Source organism: Rhinocladiella mackenziei (genome assembly GCF_000835555.1).
Source record: "Rhinocladiella mackenziei CBS 650.93 unplaced genomic scaffold supercont1.7, whole genome shotgun sequence".
Lineage (NCBI taxonomy): Eukaryota > Fungi > Ascomycota > Eurotiomycetes > Chaetothyriales > Herpotrichiellaceae > Rhinocladiella > Rhinocladiella mackenziei.
The window spans coordinates 2,228,110-2,250,930 of record NW_013550598.1 but is presented as its reverse complement, the minus strand read 5'-3'; the positions used below and the strand labels follow the sequence as shown (position 1 = coordinate 2,250,930).

The 22,821-nt window shown below is 48.9% G+C and overlaps 10 protein-coding genes across 10 annotated transcripts; 4 read left to right on the top strand and 6 right to left on the bottom strand.

Annotated features, from left to right (window-relative positions):
* Positions 1-139: 139 nt before the first annotated feature.
* On the bottom strand, positions 140-445 carry Z518_09604 (uncharacterized protein; the record flags this gene model as incomplete). Its single annotated transcript, XM_013413559.1, has 1 exon — positions 140-445. One exon carries the CDS (start codon positions 443-445, stop codon positions 140-142), a length of 306 nt encoding a protein of 101 aa, XP_013269013.1.
* Positions 446-4,017: 3,572 nt separating this feature from the next.
* Z518_09603 (uncharacterized protein) lies at positions 4,018-5,858 on the bottom strand (the record flags this gene model as incomplete). The annotated part of the gene is made up of 5 exons (XM_013413558.1): positions 4,018-4,545; positions 4,615-5,020; positions 5,083-5,171; positions 5,238-5,341; positions 5,402-5,858. The coding sequence occupies 5 exons, from the start codon at positions 5,856-5,858 to the stop codon at positions 4,018-4,020; spliced, it is 1,584 nt and encodes a 527-aa protein (XP_013269012.1).
* A 1,045-nt stretch (positions 5,859-6,903) lies between these two features.
* Positions 6,904-7,719, top strand: Z518_09602 (uncharacterized protein; the record flags this gene model as incomplete). Its single annotated transcript, XM_013413557.1, has 1 exon — positions 6,904-7,719. The coding sequence occupies one exon, from the start codon at positions 6,904-6,906 to the stop codon at positions 7,717-7,719; it is 816 nt and encodes a 271-aa protein (XP_013269011.1).
* Positions 7,720-8,020: 301 nt separating this feature from the next.
* Z518_09601 (uncharacterized protein) lies at positions 8,021-9,763 on the bottom strand (the record flags this gene model as incomplete). The annotated part of the gene is made up of 1 exon (XM_013413556.1): positions 8,021-9,763. The coding sequence occupies one exon, from the start codon at positions 9,761-9,763 to the stop codon at positions 8,021-8,023; it is 1,743 nt and encodes a 580-aa protein (XP_013269010.1).
* Positions 9,764-10,792: 1,029 nt separating this feature from the next.
* Z518_09600 (uncharacterized protein) lies at positions 10,793-11,062 on the top strand (the record flags this gene model as incomplete). The annotated part of the gene is made up of 1 exon (XM_013413555.1): positions 10,793-11,062. The coding sequence occupies one exon, from the start codon at positions 10,793-10,795 to the stop codon at positions 11,060-11,062; it is 270 nt and encodes an 89-aa protein (XP_013269009.1).
* A 215-nt stretch (positions 11,063-11,277) lies between these two features.
* On the top strand, positions 11,278-11,947 carry Z518_09599 (uncharacterized protein; the record flags this gene model as incomplete). Its single annotated transcript, XM_013413554.1, has 2 exons — positions 11,278-11,752; positions 11,799-11,947. The coding sequence occupies 2 exons, from the start codon at positions 11,278-11,280 to the stop codon at positions 11,945-11,947; spliced, it is 624 nt and encodes a 207-aa protein (XP_013269008.1).
* A 602-nt stretch (positions 11,948-12,549) lies between these two features.
* On the bottom strand, positions 12,550-13,621 carry Z518_09598 (uncharacterized protein; the record flags this gene model as incomplete). The annotated part of the gene is made up of 2 exons (XM_013413553.1): positions 12,550-13,067; positions 13,237-13,621. The coding sequence occupies 2 exons, from the start codon at positions 13,619-13,621 to the stop codon at positions 12,550-12,552; spliced, it is 903 nt and encodes a 300-aa protein (XP_013269007.1).
* A 783-nt stretch (positions 13,622-14,404) lies between these two features.
* Positions 14,405-17,404, bottom strand: Z518_09597 (uncharacterized protein; the record flags this gene model as incomplete). The annotated part of the gene is made up of 1 exon (XM_013413552.1): positions 14,405-17,404. One exon carries the CDS (start codon positions 17,402-17,404, stop codon positions 14,405-14,407), a length of 3,000 nt encoding a protein of 999 aa, XP_013269006.1.
* A 2,164-nt stretch (positions 17,405-19,568) lies between these two features.
* Z518_09596 (uncharacterized protein) lies at positions 19,569-20,764 on the top strand (the record flags this gene model as incomplete). The annotated part of the gene is made up of 2 exons (XM_013413551.1): positions 19,569-19,715; positions 20,006-20,764. The coding sequence occupies 2 exons, from the start codon at positions 19,569-19,571 to the stop codon at positions 20,762-20,764; spliced, it is 906 nt and encodes a 301-aa protein (XP_013269005.1).
* Positions 20,765-21,108: 344 nt separating this feature from the next.
* On the bottom strand, positions 21,109-22,792 carry Z518_09595 (uncharacterized protein; the record flags this gene model as incomplete). The annotated part of the gene is made up of 2 exons (XM_013413550.1): positions 21,109-22,722; positions 22,778-22,792. The coding sequence occupies 2 exons, from the start codon at positions 22,790-22,792 to the stop codon at positions 21,109-21,111; spliced, it is 1,629 nt and encodes a 542-aa protein (XP_013269004.1).
* Between the last annotated feature and the right edge of the window lie 29 nt (positions 22,793-22,821).

Here is a 22,821-nt window from a genome sequence, read left to right as displayed (position 1 = left end):
GTCGTTACTGGGTCGGATTGAAGAAATCATTGTGCGCTCCGGATCTTATCATTCAACATTGCATGGATACGATAACTCCTTGAAATGCTACTCTCTGACTCCCCTGTTCCTCTCAATACGCCTCCTTCTACATCCAAGGTTATAAGAATCGCAAAAGATGTTCCCGGGCCTTTCCGGCTTCATGAGCACTCTTTCCACCTGCCTCATTACCGTCTTTCTTCCTCATTTCATGCGGATTCTGCATAGTCTCGCTTTTCCCTTTTTCCATCGTAGTCAGCTTGAATTCCTCGGTCTCCTCCTCACCTTCATCCTCAACCTCAGCGTCTCCCGCCACTTTAGCACCGTCTCGACCGTTGGCTTGATTTAGCCATGTCCAAAATTCCGTTCTACCGTGCACATTCACGTCCCCACCTCCGATCAGGAGTTGAATATGCACTTTTCTCATGAATTCCTTGTTGGTTTTTCTATCAAACAAGGTCTTCACGTCCGCCCACCCGCAGGCCACTCTTGTGCCTCATCCAAAAGCGTTGCATGCCCTGGCGCGTCGATACTGGCGGTAGCCAGACATTCAGGATACAGGTAGAGAAAACGATGTACGAACTAACCTCCTCCTGAGAATCCCATAAGACACGCTTTTCCAGTCTCAATACCAGGCCAGCATTCAGTGACTTCATCCAGCATGGACAATAGCGCGAGATCAGATCGAAGTGTTCGCCACCAAAACAATTGGTACGAATCGAGATCCAGAGGTCCGTCAAGACCGGCTAAGAATAAAGGCGCCAGGATGGCACAGGGAGTCGACTCAACGAAAAGGACGAATTCATTGTATATCGCGGTAAAGTTTCTTCCTGTTCCATATACGTGGACGACTAAGGGGAGTTTGATCCGAGTCAATTCGAATTCGCAATTGGTAGGTGCTGCTGATGGATTCAGATAGTAATGTTTCGGTGGCACATAGAATAGGAGATGCGTGGATGACACGCCAGAGCCTTGTGAGGGATATGGCCGGCGAGAAAGGCAGCCTTGAGGAATTTCGGTGGTACCACAGCTTTCGTCAGTTTAAACGGCCTCATGGTGGGTTCTTCAAGTGATATGATTGACCCGAGCCCAAGCAAGAAACATATTGTGATTTTGTAGTAGCCTTGCGACCCGACTTGCGGTGGAACAAAATTCGCCCGGGATATCAGATGTCAGTCTCGGCTCGAAGAGAATTTCGCTCCAGGGCCACTCGGTCAATCAGTGACAGTTGAACAGTAGTCAGCGCCCCGCTATTGGAAAATGGGCCATCATTCCTATTCAGGATATAGGGGTAGGAATAGGAGTAGGAAAGGGGCCAACCAAACGTGTGCATATACTGGCAATCTGGCAGGACCAGTTGCCAAAACAGAGAGAGCACTCAACAACAATCAAGTACATCCACTGATTGTTTGACAGTGACTCTCACTATGGATGTCGATGATGGGCTTTGTTGTGGATACACAAATGATGCACAAATCAGAAACTGCTATAATGATCGCAAAGTGCAAAGGTAGGACAAAATTGGAAGATTATCTCTTGCTGTTGCGGGTTAAGTTGTCACCACTAGCAATCAAAAGGGGGACGAGGCTGTCGTGTTGCGGAGTATAGCAAGCCTCAGTCTTGTGCCACACCTTAGGGGGGTAATGGTCTCGCCACACTTTAAATGTACTAAATTTCGCACCAATCATACATATTACATATTGTCTTCAAATTGGATTCGGATCTTTCTTCGCTCAAGCTGTTCCATTTTCATTTCAATCCCCATTCCCATACTTCACTTTTCTTTTCTTTTCGACCTACATATAGTACTCTACGACCGTCTGAAAAATATCTTCCTCAGCCTCAATCGAAAACTGTGCAGAACATTCAATGGAACCGAAGGACGCGTCTGTTCTGCAGACGAACACCACCCATGACGAGTTCTCGGAACGTGCTGATGCAGGACTCGAACGCAAATTGAAAAGGATACTTGATTTCTTATTCTCTCGCTCATTTCAGGCGTTCATTTCTTCGCTTCTACTATTCGTTGTGTACACAATCTTTACTTTGCACTCCCCATAGGCCTCTTTCCCTCTCGTTCGAGTCCACTGACGATTTCTTTATCGACGCAATATGACTGTCCTGATTTCGGAAACACCAAAATCGCCATCCTCAGACGAACCGAAGCTCTCCCTGAAGGACCATTCCAATACCGTGACTATATTCTTGGTCTCATACGTCGTGTTCCAATTAGCCGGAACACTTTTGATGAAGAAGACGGGGGGTCCTACACAGTTCAGCGGGGCTATGATTTTGGTGAGAACACACACATCCATGATGGCCTCTGCCTTCCTTCGTCCAGCTTTCAGGATGGGGCTGTGACTGAGCTGAGTTGAACTTGTTGAGTTTCTACAGTGGAACTTCTTCACAACAATGACAAGCCATCATTTAGACAAAAGGACAATTACTTACTCGGCGCTTCCTCATTGGTATGGCAGAAGCTTCCGTCCAAGGTGCTGTCTTGTGTATGTGGTCCCCAAATCAAATCCAGCCATAGTCCTCGTCTATCGATCATGGGGTTTTCTCCAGCTAAATACTGTCAGATCCCTCCTTTTGGTATTAATACTGCGAACTCACGACCTGCAGCGTCATCTTCTTTCCAATATCCACAATCGCTGGTGCCTTCAACGGTTTCATCACCTACGCAATCACCAAGATCTCGACAGCGTAAATGGCTAGAGGGCCTAGCGCTAGATGTTCTTCATCGAAGGAGTCATTATATGCAACTTCACTTTTGTTGTATGGCATTTCTCCTTCCAGTCCCGGCTGCTGTGCGCTTTGGGTTCACGCTGGTGGAAAAAGGAATAAATTGACAGAGGGAGTTTGTGAGTGTATAATATGGAAGAGGGCTCGTCTACAAGTTAAGGAGGCCTCCACCGTGCTGTTGACAGGCTGCTTGTTATTATTGCGAGCAGAAGATATTTCCTTCCTACTATTATCGAGGTAAGTCCTAAACACGAACTGAATGCTCCTTGATGCCTTCTCATTGCAGATCAACACATAGACTTTGGACGGCAAGCTAACATATCCGGATACATTCACAGTCATCGTATACGCATGTACGTATTTTGGCATTATTTTCTGCGCCAGAATAGCTAGCTAATCAAGCGAATCCTTGTGAATTCACTCTAGCTGCGTCTGCCGTTGGAGGCGTTGGTTGTGCCCTGTTGACGGGGGTGACGAATCGAGACGCATGATTTGCGGCCAACCTGTCTGGTAGCATTTTCCGTGCATCCCAACATCGCCGTGCAGTTGCCTTAGCTTACGATGAGCTTTGCGGACTATACGCCAAGGTGAGCTGTTCACAGTGATTGCTTCAGTTTGAATCACTAGGCTGATCTTTACAAAAGGGCCTCTACATTGGCATTCTCTAATATCTTTTCACCACTATTTAGGATCCGTGGGAACCAAGCCTATATCGATCCGTCTTATTGTATGTTTTCGCCTGTTTAACTTGAGGATAAAGTATGCTGATATTTCCTTCTATTTAGATCGCAGAGGCAATGGTGCTGCTCTGAGACCACCGGTTGTGGTTTGGTCTTCTCTTTGATCCTTGGGTGGCATCTCAGTTCCTTAAATTCCGGGAAACGTGAAGGAGCAGTTGTCGGTGTGGGCATCGTAACGGAGACATCAGAGTACGGAAGAGCTTGGTGATAAACGCCCTCCACATTGTGTGTCCTATGTCGCTGACACAAAATTCTGCCTTTTCACAATACCAACTTTATGTCACATATTTCTTTCATATTCTTTCGGCTCGCCACCTTCCAAGAGCACACGGCGTTACCACTGGGATATATCTTTGGCTGAAGCTGCCTTTGACATGAAGAATTGATCAAAGAGAATGGACTTCTAAGGCGGAAAGATGGAAGGAAGACCCAGTTCTGAGACATCTCAATGCGTCACCCAAGACAGAGTTGTACTCCTTTTTCTATGGCATTGACTTTCATCTTTCCATGCACTTTACACAAACCTATTCTCTGCCGCAACCTCGGACAGGTGGACTTCTGCCTTTGCAAATTTCCGTGCCGGCAGTTTTTTCTCAAATAGCAGGTCCAGTTCTGCAACGGTACGATCCTTGGGTTCCGGGACGAAAAAGTACGAAAAAATCAGTCCTAGAAAACAAGAGCCGGCCCAGAAGAATCCGGAAATCGCACCCCACCCCCAAGCAGAAGGATTTAGTTGATATGGAGTAATGACGTTGGCGACGATGTTGAGGGCGGCATAAGAAAATCGGGCAATCACCACAGATTTGCTTCGGAGGAGTGAGGATGGAATCTCCGAGACCAGCGTGAATGAGACGGGAGCCACAGTGACGTCGGCGACGAAGACCGAGACGAGCAGGAGAGCTCCAATACTCCAGGACAACGCTGAGGAAGGCGAGGTCGATTGAGGAATCCCAAGGCCACCCACACCGAGAAAGATGCTGCCGACTCCGACAAGACCCCAGATGAACAACGCGCGGCGGCCGATGTGAGGCATCAAGAACCACTGTCACAGATATCAATCACATTAGAACAGACGTTGACTGGGTTAGAGAGTGATCCGGGGGAGACTCACCGCTACGACAACTCCAATCAGACCAAGCCCATATGCAACAATTGACATATTAAAGGCCTGGTCAGTGGGCAACCCGGCCTGCTGGAAGAAATATGTCACGTACGCCCTTAGGGTGGAACCGCTGAGAACCTGCATGCAATAGCAACCAATAACGATGATTGTTCGACGGAGATCAGTTCCTTTGAAACACGCAACGTAGTGTGTACCAGTATTGATTGCCCTCTCGTGCTCGGTCGTGAGAGATATCAGGGCGACATGTTTATCGACGTCGAAATCCACATTTTGAGCCGACGTGAGCCGACGAACTACGGCTTTGGCTTCTTCAATGCGATTCTGGCGGACGAGCCACCAGGGAGATTCGGGGGCAAGGTAGACCCCGACCATCAAAAGAAGAGGCCAGAACCACCTATGTAGAATCGTCAGCATAGAGCATTCGGTAACGAAATCTCAGAGTGGGTCTTTTCTCACTGGATAGCGAAAGGAATCCGATAGGCCCATGGCCCCGGTAGATTCAGGACCCCGCGAAGGACGCAAGAAGCGATGAGTTGACCGATGACCTATGAAGAGCGGAAGGGCGTCAGGTCCTTTTTCTCTTTGTGTTTCAGGGCTTGTATGATTCCTACCCAGCACATATTCACATAGCTTGTCAGCATACCACGGAGGCATGTAGGCATTACTTCCACAGCGTACACGGTAGTCACGGTCTGAAACATGCCCAAAGGGATGCCTGAGAACCTGTCAGCGAGGCCGTCAGACAGACAAGAGTACCAAAAGGAAAAATACTCACCAAGAAGCACCTGTCCCACTTCCAAGACTGCAAGACTCGGTGCGAAAAATTGGATGAAAATTAGACCAGGTATGACCATCAACGCACTCAGCATCGTCTTTCGAAATCCGAATTTCTCGCTAAGATATCCTCCGATGACAAGCCCTAACATCTGACATGTGTTGGACCCATTCGAGAGTCCTGATTGCCATGGTGCAGAAACCTGATAGGTACCGTCTCCTTGAGGATTGCCATATGCTTCTTGGAATGCCGGCTGAGCAATGAGGGAGCCGATGAGTTTGGTGTCGTAGCCATCCATGATTAGCGCAGTGGACATGACGACGCTCCATGCCACAGCTTTGGGATAAAGCTTTATGGCTTGAAGAATAGTTAACTCGTGATCTCGATTCGTTGCATCTTCTGCATCGGCTAGGAGATCTTGCTGCACAATCTGCTGAGTCTTTTCGGTCTTTTCCATAATGTTATCCTTGGACAAGGGCTTTATAATAGATTGACTAGGAAACTGAAGGTGATAGACGCCCAGAACGATATGGGTATCGGTACGAAGTATATGGCGAACGATAAGTAGAGTTGTTGTCTAATCCCAACTTGCTGACCGCTGAAGAAGACGAAGACGACTGCTTTGTCTGAAGATCAAGACATTTATATATAGTCAGTTCCTCTTTAGAATTCGATGAAGCATGCCCAAAACATCAATCCATTCGTTCGAAGCATTTTTTTTTTGAGAGACACATTTGCTCTCTTTGTGCCTCTATGCTAGATGGTGATTGGTTGTCGAGTTCGGAGACTCTCAGAGAAGACCAGGACTCTCAAGTATCTCTAGCCGAGCGCGGCTTATCTCTAGCCGACATACTTATCGCTAGCCGACCAGAAAAGGGGCCCCATGCAGTGACAGCCTCGCTGAGTGGCTTGCTTCCACCACGTGTTCGCAATGCTTTTTGTTTTGTATAGTTGTAGTGACCTGAATCTGGTTTTACGGGATCCGCTTTTCAAAATGTAATTCAATATCTTGAGTGGGTCCATAAATGCCTGGTTGGCGTCCCATCAGTGCCCATCTCCATAAAGCGTCCTTTTTTTTTTCCCTTCCAATCGCTTCTATAAGAAACCCATTCAGGTCCTGAGAAGACTGCAGGTTTTCGGAGCACTAGATTTCCTTGTAAAGAATGAATCATCGGATCGTTGATGGTGACGTGCTCCACCCAATGCGACATCGAAGGCTGCAATATTGTTGTATCAGGTGGGCACGTACCCATCGAGATAGGGGAAATAAATAGTTTGAGCATATCTGCCATTTCGCAAGCAGTCATTCCTTTCCGTCCTCGAAAACATATATTCTTTTTGCCCCGCATATCAATTCTCGCCAATCGCGAAAGGTCAAAGTAATCAATTTCCCACATCCATATTCCTCAATAAGCACCTCGGGTCTCGAGGACAGCAAACACCACAACATTGTCTATACCTTTCATCTCTGACAGACACATATTTAAATCGTATTGCTCACCATGAGTCCGAAGACAAGTGTCGTAGCAAATGGTACGACGAATGAGAACAGCCACAATGACAGTGCCAGTACCATTCTTACGGAATCACACCCTCTTTACAACCACAAGCACCGAGTTGAACCCGAACTCAATAAAAAAGAGGAGTATCCAAGGTGGATTGGTCAGAAATTCGAACCTGACGGCCGCCTGCTGTCGTTCCCAGGAAACACAGTCATCTGCCACCTTTCGCCGCAAAGTGAGCTGCATCATGCACTGCAAGGTCTCTACAAAGAGCTTAAAGAGGGAGAATTTGCTTCGCTTCAGGCTCTGTTGCCACCCACAAGCTGGCATATGACAATTTTTGAAGGAGTTTCGGACAAAATGCGCAAGCACGGTGTCTGGCCAGACAATTTGCCTCCCGATGCGTCGCTGGACGGTTGCAATGCATTGTTCAACCAAAAGCTTGCTGCCTTCGATCTCGAAACCGAGCCACCTTTTCGAATGGCGGTATATGGCTTTGAACCCCTTGAAGATGGTGTCGCTTTACGGGTTGTACCAGCCAGCCCTGCGGAAGAACGAAGGCTGCGTCGTCTCCGTGATCGCCTGTCTAAAGTCCTTCAGACACGCCATCTAGGCCATAATCACTATTCCTTCCACGTCAGCGTGTCATATATGCTGCGTTACCTGAGCCAGGAGGAGCATGAAAAGTTCTGGACCTTTCTGCAGGAATATCTTTCCAAGTTGCCAGAGTATTTCGAGCTCGGAGCGCCCGAATTCTGTACCTTTGATGATATGTTCGCATTCCGCAGGGAATTCTTCCTCCAGAAACAATCTTGACATGAGAATATGTTTTGCGGGTCATCCATATATACCCAGCGCCGTGGAGTGCGATTGGATCCCCTTCCTCTGCCTTGCAAGAAGCACGACTTTCTTCGCGTGCAGACAAATATGAGGGGACTCCTTTTTCAGGCAGCAGCGTTGGGCCTTCGAGAGTAGATAGCCACATAGTGAGATGTATAGCTGAACAGTCAACGATCTCTTGTCTTTGGCCTGTCCTGATGATTGACTTCACACGCAGAGCCGCTGATCCCGACACCCTCTCTATCAAATAGCTTTTGTCGTCTCTCGGGCATAAGACCTACAAATAAGGGGGTGGGACACCAAAAGTCTGGAGGCAGAAATATCTTGTAGTGACCCGTCTCCGTTTATCTCTTTGTGCTTCTGCGAGAGACTCTGCAAAAGATGCGAAGAAATCACTTCGACAGATGGGGTTCCTGATTTTCTTCAGCTGGGCCACCGCCCATTTGGTCTCATCGGCATCTATACTTTCGATGGCACATAAAAACAGTGGTCGAAGATACGCCGGATTGAGATTTTCTCCATCTGAAGAATTCCAGTCACCTTCGATAAGAAGGCGAATCCGACGCATGGCTTGCTTTGCTTCTAGCGAGGCAAATGGGGGATCGCTTAGATTTCGGCCTGTCTCGATAATCTCAGTATTATATGTTGCAATGCAAATTCCTACTAGAGTAATGAGAGGTTCGGAGACTTCGCGAGGAAATTGAACTCGAAGTTGGCCTGGTTTGAAGCGCATCAGGTCCGGTCGGGCATTCCACAGGGAATACATTTGAAGTTTAAAGCCGCCAATGATGTCTGACACCTCCTTTTGGTCGCTCCCGGTGACTCGTGATCGGTGATAATGGCTTAAATTCGCGATATGGGTTGAGATCTTTTGGAGCTCTACGAAGAGCGCGAAGATAGGAGCGGTGATGTAGTCGTACAAAGGAACGGATGCGTCCGTGCAATTTCGCGGCAGAGATATGTTGGGAATTTCCGTGGCTTGGTCCGGAAGCAGGCTGAAGACCGCGTCCGACAAAAGCCCTGGGCCTCCTGAACGCCTTGCAGCCGCATGGAGAACTCTTAACCACGCCAGGATTCGCATAGATATCGGGGGGAGAGGACCATTCCAAGACCAGACCCTCATTCTCGTCACGAAGATTCCGTCAGATTGGCCAAAAATGGAACCAGTCTCGTTCGGAATAATCATCTCGCACAAACATAATAGGAACGCGACAACCAGGATGGTGTTGAAGCCGTGGTGATCGTCGTATAAGGCCGTCCCGAAAATATTCGCCGCAGATTGATATACTGATGTTGCATTGGTCATAGGTAACGAATTGGCTTGTGCTTTATACACTGCTTGTATTGCTAATATGGCAGAAGCCACCGCTTTATCGTGAATGGCGAGCTCCGCGACGTGAACTTTCATCCTACCCCAGTTCACATGGTCGAAGGGCGAAACAGCAGGAATGTTTACCTCGTCAACAAAGTAGGCAAATGATGAATGAGTTGAAGCTTCAGAAGCGGCCAATAAATCGATTGTCGTACACAGATAGATGTCTTGCGAAGTCATCAAATATTGGACGTCGGGAGATCCTATGATGCCCAGGTCATTCTGTTGACCGGAAAGGTCGTCTCTTTGATGATCGAACGACCGAGCATCTCTTTGGACAGGCGAGAAGAGGTCCTCTACATGCAGCGCCGGAGTTTCCTCCTGACTCGAGCTATGAGAAGCTCCAGGCCCATAAGGTTCGTCGGGAAAGGACAATTTCTCATGAAATAGACATTCTTGATTGGTAGCCTGCTGTGTGGATAGATCGACTTCCGGTGTACGGACCTGATGTGCCTGGGAGGGAGTATTGTGGGCCACAACAGCTGCAGCGTCGGTAGGTTTCGAAGGGGATCGACGAGGTTTGTAGATACATTTTCTCTTTAGTCTTGTGCAATTGTTGCAATCAGGACGGTTCTCGTCGCATTTGACCTTTCTGGCTCTGCATGTTAGACATCCACTCCGAACGCGACCTCGGTAGTGGTTATTCATGTCAGATTGTGCCGAAAGCAACGTCGGGTTGTTTTTGGTTCAGGTTAAGCTCCCTTGCTGTTGTTAGGGTCATCACAAACAGCATTGATAAAACTATGCAACAGAACAGGGAAGCACTCAATTAGGTGGCCAGGTTTCATCACAAACATCGTGGTATTTCCCACTCCCGTTTTCCAGAGTTTAAAGATGGAAGACAAATCGTAAGACAAAAGAACATAGACGGTTGAGTTGTGCCTGCACTACTCCGTGCCTAGGTAGGTAAGTAGCACAAGCGACCGCACTACCGCTCAAGTATTTAATGCTGATAGGGTTAGTCAGGCTAGGATGGGTGGGCGTGTGCTTCGATTTGTATTGATGATTGGACGTTGACAAGCTCTTCATCTTACCGAAAACCGAAAACTGTGGTCACCAAGGAATTTTATATCACGTGAACTCACGTGAAACAATGAGGTCACGTGACTATCTTGCGTGGTTGAGCGAAAATGCACCTCATTCGTCGGACTGGTACAGTGGAGTGAAACAATCAGTTCGATTCAGCAGTCTCTAGACGTGTTCTCCAGTTACTTTCACATCCTCTCCTGCACTAATGATAACCGCAATTGACCCTCCACACTTCGACGGGCTGCAGGTCAGAAGTATATCTACCATCTTCCGAAGTTGACTCTCATGCAATCGAGTCTGATATCCTGAAGAGCCATTTCCAGACTCCAAGCGGAATCATATAGATGAATCATGAATCGTTGCATTCCGCTGGGTGTCTTACCCGACGTACGGTCTAGCCATCTAGCCTTCCTAGCTCCGAGCGAGCCTAGAGCATGTCGCGCAAAGGAAGATCTATATATCGCACCAGTGAAACTCTGGGCGGATCACCGGAATGAAGGACACGAGGATGATCATATTGCAGATTAATGACGGGGTCAGCCATGATGATTCGCCGCCCAGGGTCCTATTGCCACCTGAATGGTAAGCATCTTCTTGCACCTGTCCAAGCTTACCTCGACAAGCGGCGGGAACAATCCTACAACCACAATGACGACTCAGATGCTTCGAAAGGGCGGTACAGTCTTGACGCATGACGACTTAGGTCATGTCGCTCCCAAGAAACTTGACCTCCTTATTCAGGATTCCAGCATCGCAAATATCGAAGAGGATGTATCCACCAGGAGAGCCCGTGTTGTTGACTGCACGGGCAAAATAGTGTCCCCCGACTTTGTCGATACGCACCATCATACATGGCAGACGCAATTGATGGGCGCATATGCTGATGGGACGCTGCTTAAGTATTTCCCCACAGGTTAAGCCCTCCCATCATCTCGCATGATACCGCAGTAGATGGCGACTAAGACTAATACAACCACAGGAAATTCTGTGCGCAAATTTTACACACTCCAGGATATCTCGTGGGCTAGTTGGGAGATGTTTGGAAATGACTGATGCCAGGATGACCACGGTGGCAAATCATGCCACCTATCCTGTCTCGGATGTCCAACCAAGCGTGCCGACTTTCCTGTCCCATGCTGAGCAGGCCATCCGAGCCACTATCGCTTCTGGAATTCGATCTGTCTTGGGCTATTGCCCGACTTCACGCGTGGTCACATAGAAACCAAATTTCGCTCTTGAGGAGAGGACTTTCTTGCACCCTCGGTAATGAAGACTTGGGACCGACTGGTAAAGCTAGATCCAAGCGAACGCCAGCAAGCCAAAAGACGACTTCAGAGACGTTCTCCGAAAAGGACCTACTATCTTCCAATATTCTCCTCTTCCATGCCAATAATCTCACTCCTGGCAATCCGCAACTCCTCCAGTCCAGGGGAGCTGACATCTCGGCCACTCGTTCAACCGAGCTCGAATGGGGCACCACAGAAACCCGGTATGCCTTGAGCCAGGAAGTTTACAACATTCATCCCTCGGTGTGGACTGCGATTCTGCCTGGTCCGCTTACCTGCCTGGTCAAATGTTGCTTACACGCCAATCGGAGCGAGAAAGACGGTACGAGAAATTCGACGCAAAGATAAATGGCCCACTTCCGTGGGAGCGACTGTCGAAGATGTTTTCAATCTCGGAACCATTTTCGGAGTCGCAACTGTTGGCTTGAAGAAAGAGACTGGTAGTCTGAAAAAGGGCATGAAAGCCGACATTGTCATCTTTGAAGGCTCGACACCCAGTATGCTTGGCAGCGAGTAAGCGGGACCCAGTGGGAGCGATTGTTTTGCATAGTGTACCTCGAGATGTACCAATGGTCATCGTTGATGGGGTTCTGTGGAAGAAAGAAGGCCGGTTGCTGGACATCAAGGTCTCGAAGGGTCTAGGCTCACATACAGAAGAAAAATGGGGAGGCTATTAGCTGGGGCTATCGAGAGCGAGGTTGCCAACGGCGCTGAGGTAATTGGGAGGAAAAGGAGCGAGGCAGTCGATGCGCCCATTGCTAGGGAAGGTATAATCAAAGCGTTTTGCCGGAAAACAACGGACCTAGATGAGAACCTGTGATGGTTGAAAGGGCATTCACCGCGGATGAGTTCTTCTGAAGGAATCAGGACATGATGCACAACAAAATGTTCAGCTTTGTCAACACATTCTATTTGCATCTGTTTGGACAGGAAATCCCTTGACCTCAAAAAGAGGAATCGCCATCCTACGTATCAGTGGAATCCGAGTTGCGCCGTAAATCGTTATTACCAAATTGCCGGATACAAGACCTATCTTTCCGCCCATCCGTTTGGTCCCCCAGTAATCAACAAGCCTGATTAGTAGTGTAAATATCTGCATGCAAGGCTTCATATTCACGATCAATTGCATCTCACCCAGACTCTTCCTGACTCGAATCCAACGATCCCCAACCTCAACGCTCCCAAAAGTATCACTATCGCCGTACTCACGCAACTCACCAATGCGACCAATATCAAATGTCCCATCGTGAAGATCATCTTTGGTCTTCTCGGGCCTTTCACCGGAGCAAACGGTCCTACCATTTTCTTAATCGGCTTGACTCTGTCCGCGATGGCTGTCTGTACACCGCGCTTTAAGCCGGGTAGACCGTCCATGCTCGCGGAGTTTTTGAAGGCCCAGTAGCGTTCAATACCATCTTCCTTCTTACCCGCTTTTTCATTCGCGACGCGCTTTTCAAAGAAATCATTGAGGGTAGGTCGAAAACGAACAAAGTCAAAACAGGGCATGGAAAAGCCACATGATGTGCCCACTTGGTGGATATCGACGAGGATGATGGAGCGTGTACCAGGGATGATGGTCACGCCTTGCGAGGAGATGATTTCGTTAAAGGCTGGGGTGCCGTATTCGAGGACGTTGCCTGCGAATTACAACGCCGGTTCAGTTCGATGTCATCCAGATATAAAATAAAAAGGAAGATGCAACATAACGGGTTGGTGATTGACAAAAGGGGGTTTTTGATTATCTCCTCCTTTTCTCCCGCTCATGTATAGTTTCATGACATGATATAAGACAGAATGGGAACATACCTCTTCCAAAAATCCTTATAATCCTCGGGGGTCCTTCAAATGCATTGAACATAACTGTAATCCTTCCATTGCCCGGCTCGTGTAAATGGCTAGTCGTCTCGATACCCGAGCCCGTAAGATCCATATACCAGAATTTGCGAATCACGACGGATTTATCATCTTCTTCCTCATCACCTTTGACGGTACCACTGGCATGACCGTTCGCATTAGGGTTCAAAGGTTCTTTAATTACACCGAAAAACGGTCCGCCTTTGTCGGAGATGCCCTTTGGTGATACGTTGACGTGCCCATCACCGGAGAGTGGAGCGGAGGCGATCCAGAAGACTTTCTGCTCGAGGAGCCACGAGACGAGGGATGGAGGGAGGGTTTGGTAGAATGCACCCATCGTTTTCTCTTCTCTCTCTCTCTTCCTTGTCCTTCCCACTGTTTTAAATTTCGGGCCACCCGCTTTCAGTTCGATTCAATTTCGGTAAAGAAGAAAATAGAGAGATGAGTCGATCGCGCAGGGTTTTTCAGTCAGACAGAATAGGAACCAAAAGTTCAGAACGCCGGTCTATCCAATGGTCACCGCGGACATGACAGGTTAGACATCCACCTTCAAACAACTCTGATGCTTAGATATACCTGTCGTTTGATTGCATAGTCTGTGCCCGTGGCTCAAATATAGTTCAATGATGAGGTTTGACTTATGCAGATAAGCCGATATCGGCGACGTATTCCCATATGCCGGATGAGGGGTACCAAGATAGCAAAAGGGTGTTGTAGCTATCTTGGAGTTTGGACAGCGCAGGACCCTCCATACCCTTTACCTAATAGTGTCTTGCATAGCATTTATTGACAGGATCAACCTCTAGTAGACCAGAACATCTTGTGTGTGAAATTCGTTGTCGCGACAAGTGCAGACCAGACTCTGCACAGAGGCATTGATTACATATGATCGAAACGGTGCCCCTTTGCAAAGCTGCGGGAACTGGAGATGATCACTATTCCCATATGTCGAGTAATGAATGATATATTCAAGTACAATCAAATGCAATGGGGAATATGATATTTGTATGTCCCATCGGCAATCGCCGAATGCTCAAAGTTGATAATGCATACCAATTCCATCAATACAATCAAAAACCACCATCCTTGGTAAACCATATCAGCTTGCTACCGGTGGCATCTAACCATGGTGGCCTTGGATTTTAGCCCGTTTCGCCACTTCTGCATCCATCAGCGCATCATCCTCACGTTTCCGTTTGCAGAATTCCTCAAAACTGTTTCCCTCTTTAATCCAGACGTCCTTGACCTCCCAGGTTCGTCTGTCCCATTCGGCTGCCTTGATAGACCATTCTTTCATTGCCTTGTCATTCTCCTCGCGGTTCTTGTTCGTTTTGTCCGTATAAGGCTTCTTCTCTTCCTCCGACAACGCGGCCCACATCTTGCCCAATTCAACTCGGACTTGATCGCGTTCGGATTGTTTGGTTCTTTTGCCTGTTTTCTTTCTCTCTTCGGCCAAACGAGCCTTGACCTCCTCCCAGTGTTCACCGGAGTAGAGAAGGAAGGAATTGACATTCGCCTTTGGCGGTTTCACAGGCGGTGGTCCTAGATCGTCATAAATTCGAACCCACATCGCAGCATCCCAGGCTTCTTGGAGGGAGTTGTCTTTTTCTTTTACTGGTCTGGTGAAAGTACCAGCTGGGAGTAGCTCATCTCCCTTTCTCTTGCCGCCTTGGACCATATGAGTGTCCATTTGCGTCAGTTCAACAGAACCGGAAGACGGCTTCTTCATAACAGATGACGGTACCAAGGTAGGGGGGATCGGAATGGGGCCGACCATCGATTCGAAGACTTCATAAGCGGCCCGGAGACCGGAGAGATATGCGCCATGGACGGTAGCCGGGTGAGTGGCAATGGTGGCTTCGCCAGCAAAGAAAAGATTTTGTATCGGAGCAGCAATGAGGTCATAGTCACCAGGCCGGGCTTCCGCTGCAACGTAGGAGTAAGTACCTCTTGCAAACCGATCCAAACCCCACCGAGTGACGATGGACTCCACTGGCATTGGGACGTTCATTGCGCCAAAGACATTGCGTAGCTGCTCCATGCACTGTCCGACAAGGACCTCGTCGCTGACTTTTTCTGCTTCATGCGCAGCCTCTCCGGCCATCAGAGCGATCAACATTGGGAGTCCGGTGGTGTCAATACAGTTCCAGAACAAGTAGAACTGGCCGCGGCCCTCCTTGTAGTCACGTTGGTTGACACCGGATCCATTTCGAGGAGCTCGGAGAAGACCAAACATATCTCTCTCAACGTCCCAAAAGGGTTTCTCGAAGACAAGGATTAGCTTGTTGAGCAAACCAAAGCCCATTCGTCTGATGGCATCACGCTTCCACTGAGGTAAAGGTGGATCAAATTGTATTGATTGCTCTTTCAACACTCCAAGTGGAGCAGTGAGAACAATCTTGTCAGCTTCAATGGATTGTCCGTCTTCGCATGTGACGGTGGCTCTTCCTCGTGAGCCAGCAGCACTGTATCTAATGCTCCTGACTGACTTGCGTGTTCGGACATCGAGAGGTTCTGGGTGTCGCCATAAAGCGCGTGGGACTTGCTGATAGCCACCAACGACTTGGGCATGTTCTCCCTCAAACTCGTTACCGATGTCTTGATCCCAGCCTCGTAGACTCAGCTTGTCAACGTTGGCCGCGTTTGCATATTCGAGGTTGGCGAAATGCCAGTTGATGAGGCGAAGGGCGTAAGGCTTGAGGTCGAGAAACTTCTGATACTGGTCAATACCCGCATTCATCACTACTCCCAGGGACTGATTCAGCTGCGTTGCGAGATCATCCAACTCCAGCGTCTCATGCATCTGAGTTGTTTTCCGTAGCAAAAAACCAAATTCTTTTGCCGCTTGTGCCGCAGGAAGCTGAATCTTTGTCTCCATACTTGTGTCAACCTCTTCTGACGACTTGTCCCCTTTTGCAGCCCTATGGCCTGCGCCCCGACGTCTTGATTTCTTATTGGGCAACAATTGATCAATCGTGCCCAGAGCGGTAGCTTCTTCGAATTGTTTGATTGTAAGGGACTCCTCGTCGGGAGGATCACGTCCCGCATCAATCAAGTCTTTGTCACCTTGCGCAGTCTTCTTGACAGTATGTTTGAGGCGGTAATGGCCCGTTCGATCAAGGACGTCATTGTATAATCTTTCAATCATCGCATCATTTACTCCATTGACCGGGGTGCCATCGATATCGTACAGGGTAGACAGGTCTCGTAGGAGGTGATAATCGAGTGCAAGTTGCCCCCGCACAATAGCATCGAGAGGATTTCCGCGTTCGAAGCCGACAATGATATGGGCACCCATTTCAGCAGTAGGTCTCTGGTCAGGAGAGAGTATGGAAGATCGCATGCTTGACAGAGGGTGTGAGTAAATTCGCCCACCTATTCTATCACGGGCTTCCAGCACGATGATCTTTGGAGGTACACGGTCTGGATAATGTTGAAAGAGATTGGTAAGCTGTCTGGCAGTGCTCAAACCAGCCATACCACCTCCAATCACGACAATTGTCTCTCGAGAGGTTTCCTTCTTGCGACCACGACTGGCGGATTTCGTCACTATGGGTGGCTCAACGCAGCCAAAGTTAATATAGCCTCGTCGTAGAAGCCATTCGTATGCAAAGCAAGCAAGACGAGTCCATCGCTCATCTCGTGCACACCCAATCGCCTCTTCAAGGCTGACGCTGACGCTGGGATTTCGAGTCCACAACCTGAGAATGCCATTTCGTATATTCAAATATACACTGACATGGGAGTAACATAATTTGTCTTGTAACAATTTATGTTCATCTTCGTGTAGGGCATAGGGGTTGAGTCTCGATGCTTCGGCAGCGGCCACACATTGGCTGGCATATTCCGATGGAGAGAGCCTTGGAGGAATTGATGACTTCGCTCGACAGGTTGTTGGCGCTTTCAAAAACATGTACGGGCTCACGTTTTTCGAGGTTTCGGGTTTGGCTTCCATTTTCAGTGCAATCTTAGCCTTCTGTTCAGCGACTGACGATGCGACGGAGCCCGATGTCATGGAGCTATTGGGGGAGTCACGATTTTCACTTTCAAGCTGCAGACTTCTCAGGATAGAGGCCGGTCCGCTGGATGAAGCGTCGTCGTCGTCATCGTCTTCTTCCATTTTGACGACAGAATCGTCCGAATCGTCAAGCATGAGGTGATCATGACTGAAATGGATCAGTATCCAAAAACCTCTTTTGAAATACTTGGCCCTCTCTGCTTGGACGAGGTATTGCCTCATACCTTGAATCATTCAAATTTGGCACTCGTGTTATCTCAGCGTCCAGCATTATGGTAGACATGGTTTCTGTAGTGTTTGGAAGTGCTATTGTGGCCGCCAGTGAGACATTGGTTGTGATAACGAGAGACTTGATATTGACAACCGCCAGTCCGAAAAACTGGAAAATTGGGACAGGGAGTTAATAAAATGATCGGAAACAGGCTCGCGACGAAGACGCTGGAGAGAATTAGCCTCATCTACAGTGTTGTTGGTAGACTGCCGTCATTGGGGTTATGTGATACCTCCCTCTTGTGCGTCCTCAGGTACAATATGCTCCACCACTTATCTTGACCTCGAGAAAAATCTCTGTCGCTCTTCCCATGCAACCGTCGCCTTCACAGGTGGGATCCTCCACGTCGTACGATAAGAGAGTGTAGGTGGGTGAGGAAGCATTATCAGGCCACTGAGCTGAGGAGGGATAGTAGGGAGGCGAAGTCGAGCAGGAGTTCCCAGCCGTACGCCGCCACTAAAGTGGAATCTCGGCATGCCCTGAAGGCTGATCCAACCGCATGTCAACCTGGCGATCATCGTTTTCATCAGATATACCAGCAAGATAACATGAAAGGATGCTCTGTTTGCAATGACTTACATGTTTCCACTACCGACAGCTCCAAGGCTGTTCCCCCGGTGCTATTTCCCGCGAGTTCATTCGGTTCCCTTTCTTCCAACTCCCTCATGACTACCATCCAGCAGCTCCTCCTGCGCTGGCCCTGATATGTCCACTGCATTGAAAAGAAAAAAAAAAAAAAAAAAGAAATTTCATCAACAAGATATCTCACAACATCTGAAGCACGGCCACTTTCTATGTCTACCTTATTTTCCACTTCGGTCGACGACGATGATGCATATTATCATCGTGTGAAAAATTTGCTGCCCCCCACGCCCAAGGCACACACTGCAATCCCCTCAACGCTCTATATTCTACAATCTGCCTCCTTCACCGTTCCACGCCTTCCATCGGACCATACCCTCTGATATTGTGGCTCCCTCACCTGGCTTACATAGTCAGAAGATGATTGGCATTTGTGATCATTTGTGGTTGCATTCAGCCGGTATATCAAAGTGATTCCAAGTCTGACCTTCTTGAGGGTCCCCCCATTTTGTAGGGTTCCAACAACATTTCATCTCCTTCACGCAGCTTTACTTGAAAGCTCTGTCGCGTCTGTTATTCTCTCTGCACTGTTTCTCGTTCTGGTCATTACACCCCCCTTACCCACAAGGCTGACCAACAGATCCATTGTACCCGACAATACCCGGAAAACCCCATATATCCGTTCTTCACCACCTCGAGCTTCGATTATTGGCCTTGAGCCATTTCAATGCCTGTTGCAGTGGAAGACCCCGAAGACGTCATGATGTCCATTCACTCATAGAGCAGGGAAGCTTGGTCAAGAGTCTGAATGCCACAAACATGGATACCTCATCTTGGCACATACGAGCAACCAGGAACAAGACATTTGGGCATGTTCATGCTGGCGGCAGCGTGAGTTTCGTTGTTGCTATGTCCAGGTTAACATGAAGTGTAAATAACTACCGGAAGGCTCCTATGTACAACCAACCGCAGGCCACAGCCGCTCGTGTTCTCGACCACCCCATTGTTTCCAGGTAGCAATAAGCAGACACACGGGAATGGAATCCAAGCTCTGGGTATCCAAATTTGAATGTATTTCCCGCCTGCTAGGTAACCTTTGTACTTCCCTGCTTGCTGGGTGCAGGCGGACGACTCCGCCTGTGAAGATCCAGGTCCTCATCCACTTCGTAGACGCGAAGGAGCAATCTTCCCACGCTACTATTTCAGCCTCAACGATTGCTCTAGGACCTATGGCTTCGCCCTCTGCATACTGAGATCTCCATCTCAGGTTGCCTATGATGTTCCAATAATGAAATGATGATTTCATTGGTCACGTCTCGCCTATTCCCCGCCTGCAGCCTCAGAACGAAACCTTCCCACCTAAGTCACCATCTTCCTGAGCTCCTCTCTCTGTACTTCTCAAGAACCAGAAAAATGGCAACTGTCAAAGACTCAATTCCACATATTATCAGGACCGCTGAAGATCCTCGACAAAATGGTGTCTGGTCTGGGCGACTGAGCAGGATAGAGCAGGTCAATTCCAAGATTCGTTTATTGAGACTCAGTCTCTCACGAGATGGAGTATGTTCCTTTTCTTTTTTCCCCTTTTCATTGTCGCATGGTTATCGTTCGTCGCGCAATCGGTCCTGTTCCAGCGGATGAGCGAAGTCACTAGCAGTTCAAAAATATCGGTCAATATACTTCGGGTCTCGCGTGGCAGGAAGCAATACTAGAAGACATGGAAAGTCAGGAATGTCAAGAGTCGGTCTAGTATAACGGCTCAATCGTTTCATTGCCGCGTCTAGGAGCAATGAACTCGAATACTTTACCGCTGATAGGTCCTCTGGCTCATATTAAGACAAATCTAGTAGCCCCCCTTACGCCACCTCCCAGGACAGTACCTAGACCTATACATCCCCAATGTCGATGTCGTGGGTGGCTTCACCATTACCTCGCCACCCCAATCCTCTCTTCAAGTCCAGGAAGATCCTCACATTGAACTGGCAATCCAGTCTTCACCCGGGAACCCACCAGCGGCATATCTCTGGCGGCCGATATCAGAGATCCTCGACTCCACCGTCACATTCCGGGTGGGCGGAAACTTTGTCTACCCACCTCTCACATTGAATCGGGAGCAATGTGAGAATCTGGACAGAGCTGTGTTTGTCGCTGGAGGAGTGGGGATAAATCCCATCATGAGCATGATTTCCGCCATGCATGAATTGGGCACACAAAGCCGACTAGGAGGCATGCTTCGAACTGTGCGAGTGCTGTACACGTCGAGAAGAGAAAAGACACAAAATGGTGAGGGAGAAGACATTCTATTTGAAAAGAGATTGAACGACATTGCACAGGCGTGGCGCGATCACAAGGAAGTGGACTACAAGTATACTCTCTTCGAAACAAGCGGGGAGGGCGTCCGAGAATACAAGAACACCGGCAACGTTGCATGCCATGGTAGGCGGATAAAACAGGAAGACCTTCTTGAAGCCATAGGACCAGAAGGCAGCCGAGAGAATACTGTTGTCTATGTCTGCGGACTGCCCACGATGACTGATGAATTTGTGGCTTTCCTAAAGCAAGCACCGGGGATGGACGAGAACAGGGTGCTCTGCGAGAAATGGTGGTAATATAAAATGAGACATCAAAGCAGAATATTGATGTCATCTCAATATATATCTTGTACAGAGCGAGATTTATTGTACGAAAACATTCCATTGGGTGTCATGGGGCTTCTCTACCTCATGTTTGATTTCCGTTCCTTTTGCCCACCTTATCCTAACCCAGCCACCCGTCTCTGCGGTCCAACCCGTTCAAAACCCACAAGACAAGGGATCGTGAGCCACCTGGACTGACTTGACTGTCTTTCACCCTGAACGCCATGCGAGCCCAAAATATAAATGCAGTGCCCCGGAGAGAGAAAAGCCACACCCGATCAAGTTTCACAGAGAAATAGACACCATAGATCTTCAAATCACATATCAACAACGACCTTCCCGCCATCGACGATGATCTGTTCATCGAATCTACGTTGTGTGTCTCCCCATTCCAGTCTCTTCCATGTCGTTATCCGCGCCTCGTTCATGTCGAAGTCAAAGAATCGTATGCGCCGATGGTAGCCATAGTAGCCACCATATCCGCCGAACCCAGCACCGCCGCCATAACACATCCACAGTGCGGGTTTCTTCTCCTTGTCCTGCGCGGGCAGGCAGTAGTCGTTGACGTGGTCGTGGCCGCACGAGACCAGGACGATGCCTTCCTCGATCAATGCGTCTTTGAAGTTCGAGTTGTATGCAGGCGCGGTGGGCGGTTCCGTCCAGTTCCCAATCCACTTGAGATTGTCTGGGTTGCGATATTCGGGTAGCGGGATGTGGATGAACGCCAGGTCCATGTGGATGTGCGTGTATTCTCTATGTTTCCGCTTCAAGGATTGCGACGTGGATTTGAACCAGTCGATCTGTGATTGTTTGAGCCAGTCGTAGCCGTGGTAGTGGTTCTCATCAGGCGAGTACGAGTGTGTGTCGAGCATGTATAGCGTCAGGGCGGAGTGGGAAGTCGAGCCTCGTCCAAGGATCTCCACGACATAGTTGCCGATGCCTTCGACGTCCTCGGGGCCAGCGGTTGACAGAGAGTAGGGAAGGCCGTCCATTATGGCCATAGACTCGGCGCGGTCGAGGTTTCCCTCGTCGTCATGGTTGCCGAAGATCCCCGCGTAAGGGATTTTGTGTCGTGCCAGCACCTCTGAGTATTTGAAGATACCGGTTTGGCCGTCGGGTGAAGTGTCGCCGTTAATTTGATCGCCGGTGAGGACAACAAAGTCCGGCTTTTCGTCGTCAATTAAGCGCTCAACAAATTCCAATGTTCGTGGATCCGCATCGCATTTCTCTCCCTCGGGCAGCGCATTTCGACATTTGCCCAGACCTGTCGAAAGATGTAGATCCGCCAACTGCATGATTTTGAATTTGCCATCTTTTCGGATTCGAGGGACAGGTTTCTCGACCTTTAAGGCAGGGCCTTTTCGGACTGTGAGTCGTGGTTCAGGCGACTCGCCGTGTGCATCAATGAAGAGGGAAATGTCTTGCACCTGCCAATTTGACCGTGGGTCAACAGCGTCGGCGCCGAAGAGAACGTCAACCCCGGTCACCTGCTTGTTCGGGTCATGTCGTTTGGCAGACTTTTTAACCCAGATTCCTGCAGGACGTGACTCCCACCTTTCATCTTTTGATAGAGGGTCGACGGATGATGGCTGGAGCCGGCCGATTTTAATGTCGAAAACGACCTCTTCATGCGGGGATAGATCGTCTTCGAGTTTTCTCTCGACGTGGAGGTAGGCTTTAGAGAGGAATCCTTGTCCGAGGTGTAGGTCCTTGTCAATTCGATGCCAGTACTCGCCGTCAACCGTACATCGGCTAAAGGGATTGATGGACGAGCAGGTCACGACCGTCACGTCGGTAACAACGAAGCCCGGATGGTGCGCGGGCAGATGGTTATGAATTGCACTGGGGAGGACTCGATATCGGTTGTCAAGGAAAAGTATTATGAACACGACGAGTGTTATTAACACGCCCAGCTGAATACCGGTGCGTACCTAGAAGGCTGTGTCAGCGACTCTGGGATGTTAGGCACCAGGGATCAACACACACAATTCTTCTCGTCATGCTGGCATGTGGTTCGAGGAGCACGCCGG